The following is a 2,411-nucleotide window of genomic DNA, read 5'->3' on the forward strand; positions in this document are numbered from 1 at the left end:
TCTTGCACTCAAAAATTCGTCCCTAGGGTGTTTAGAATGAAAAGACAGGTGAAAAGACACAAAAAAACGGAATAAAAACACAGGTAAATTGGCAGTTACGGCTCGGACCGTGGCCCACGGTTGAGCTGGTTTGACCGTGGGTCACGGTGGAACACTTGCTCAATATCTTGTTTTCCTCATATCTTTCTCGTTTCAACTTCGTTTTCTTCGCCGTTTTCGCCCACGTTTTCGTGATTTCATCCTTTATCTCCTCATACCTGCAAATAACCACAAAACCGTAGTTATTTAATTCCCATGAAATTAACACTTAATGCATAGATTTTTATATCATTTAAGCTCACTTATGGGTCATACACCGATGCACCCGTCACATTCCCACGCTTAACCGTTGCTTGCCCCCAAGCAACATCTCAACAACAATTTTTTTTTCGTTTTTAATTTATAACCACCAAACAAGCCAACAATTCCGGTTCAGTCAAGGTCCCAAGTCATACCCTATTCCCTCTTTACTATAGGTTTGCACTAGTTACTTGATATTCTATTTAAACCATAGAATTCTAAACAAACCTAACATGATTTTGGTTTTTACCCATACATAACACACCTTTACACATTAACCCTCTTCTTGATGATCATTAACACATTTTCACATATAACCAATTCTCCTCACATACGCTTGTACAATCATCAAATCTCCAACTATATAAATTCTTTGACACAAATGCAAATCAAGAGGGCTTAAAACGGGTTATAACGGGGCTAGGTGTAAGGATATGGAAAGGGAATATTGAAAGTAATGATCCGATCCGGCTTATTACAAACAAACTAAGTAAACAATGAAATAAACAACTATATACATCAGTAACTTATCTTTTTTTTTTCTTTTTCTCTTTTTCTTTTTTTTTTCTTTTTGTTTTTTTTACTCAATACATAATACTTTGAACATTGAATCTCTAACACTTTTTTTTTCTTTTCTTTCTTTTTTTCTTTTCTATTCTTTTTTTTAGAACAAGCATAATAAACATAATGCTAATACTTCCTATTTATTAGTACTAAAACATTACAAATACAAAGAAATCTATTAAGCCGGATTGTCTCGCAATTTTACATCGGGGTTGATTGAAAAAAAGAATAAGTCCAACAATATTTTCTAAGGGAACCAACCCCCCGCCCCTCTCATTATCCACGCTCATATATGTAATGTATGAGGCCCAACCCCCAAAACCCACACTCGCACTCATCCAGATGAGGCTTAACCTAAGTGCCTCTATCACTTTTGCACTCATGCCAAGCTAAGATCTCGAAATGCACTAATTGTACAAGTTCTATCAGAGAATATCAACCTTCTCACTAATCAGTACCTTTTGAGCTGTGACAATTAGCTCACGCCCCGACATTTCCGCCGTAGGTTGGGGTGTGACATCGTGGCAAGCTCTCGGGGCTTGGTGTAGACCATACAGGGCCTTGTTTAATCGGTAAACACGGTCCAGATAATCTGGATCTTCAAAGCCAGGAGGCTGCAAAACAAACACTTCATGTAATTCCCCATTACAAACGCTCTCTTGGCATCCATTTGATAAACTTTGATATTCTTTAACGCCACATACACCAAAAATATTTGTATAGCCTCCAAACAAGCAATTGTAGCATATACTTCGGTGTAATCTATGCCCTCTTGCTGATGAAATCCTTGCACAACTAAACGTGCTTTATTTCTTACAATGACCCCACGAACATCTTTCTTGCACTTAAATACCCATTTTGTTGGAATTGGATTCTTAACTCTGACGGGCTTATCGATGAGATCCCAAACACCCAGTCGATGAAATCGTTGCAACTCTTCTTGCATCGCTTCTACCCATGACGGATCTTCAAGCGCCATACGAACGCTCGTAGGTTCCTGTTGGGATAAAAAGCAAGTGTACTCGCGAGATTCATGATTCCCGATTAGTGCATATCGGCATACACACATAATACATTAGTATCATTTTAAGTAGCAATCTGATGACATGTTTGCACACCTACATCAAGATCACCAATGATGTTATCCCGTGGGTGATAAGTATGGATCCAAAGAGTTGGATTCTCAGGTACAAAACATTATCAGTTAAATTAGTCAAATTTTCTTCAGCATCATGAGATGATTCACCAATCTCACGTGTTTCAGGAAATGGAGCTGAAAAGGAATCAACAAAATGACCATCATCTGACGATATAGAAATCACATCAGATGTATCAGGAAGATCATCTTGTGGAGTAACATTATAAAAATTACTAGAAGATCTTGGAGGTAGAAATTGGTCTTCTAAATAAGCACGTACCAAATATTCATCAGGTTGATCAACTACTTGAGTAAATGAGTTAAATAAACTCTCATAGTCAAACATCTAGTCAGGCCCTTTGCCAGCTGG

The 2,411-nt window shown here is 37.7% G+C and overlaps 1 protein-coding gene across 1 annotated transcript; it reads right to left on the reverse strand.

Annotated features, from left to right (window-relative positions):
• Positions 1-243: 243 nt before the first annotated feature.
• On the reverse strand, positions 244-1,882 carry LOC143557608 (putative mitochondrial protein AtMg00820). Its single transcript, XM_077046645.1, has 2 exons — positions 1,531-1,882; positions 244-257 (listed from the first exon to the last, which is right to left on the reverse strand). The coding sequence occupies exons 1-2, from the start codon at positions 1,880-1,882 to the stop codon at positions 244-246; spliced, it is 366 nt and encodes a 121-aa protein (XP_076902760.1).
• Positions 1,883-2,411: the final 529 nt, after the last annotated feature.

Source organism: Bidens hawaiensis, unplaced genomic scaffold, assembly GCF_021521415.1.
Source record: "Bidens hawaiensis isolate Kalapana, Puna unplaced genomic scaffold, B.hawaiensis_p1.1 tig00019072_1, whole genome shotgun sequence".
NCBI classification, from domain to species: Eukaryota; Viridiplantae; Streptophyta; class Magnoliopsida; order Asterales; family Asteraceae; genus Bidens; species Bidens hawaiensis.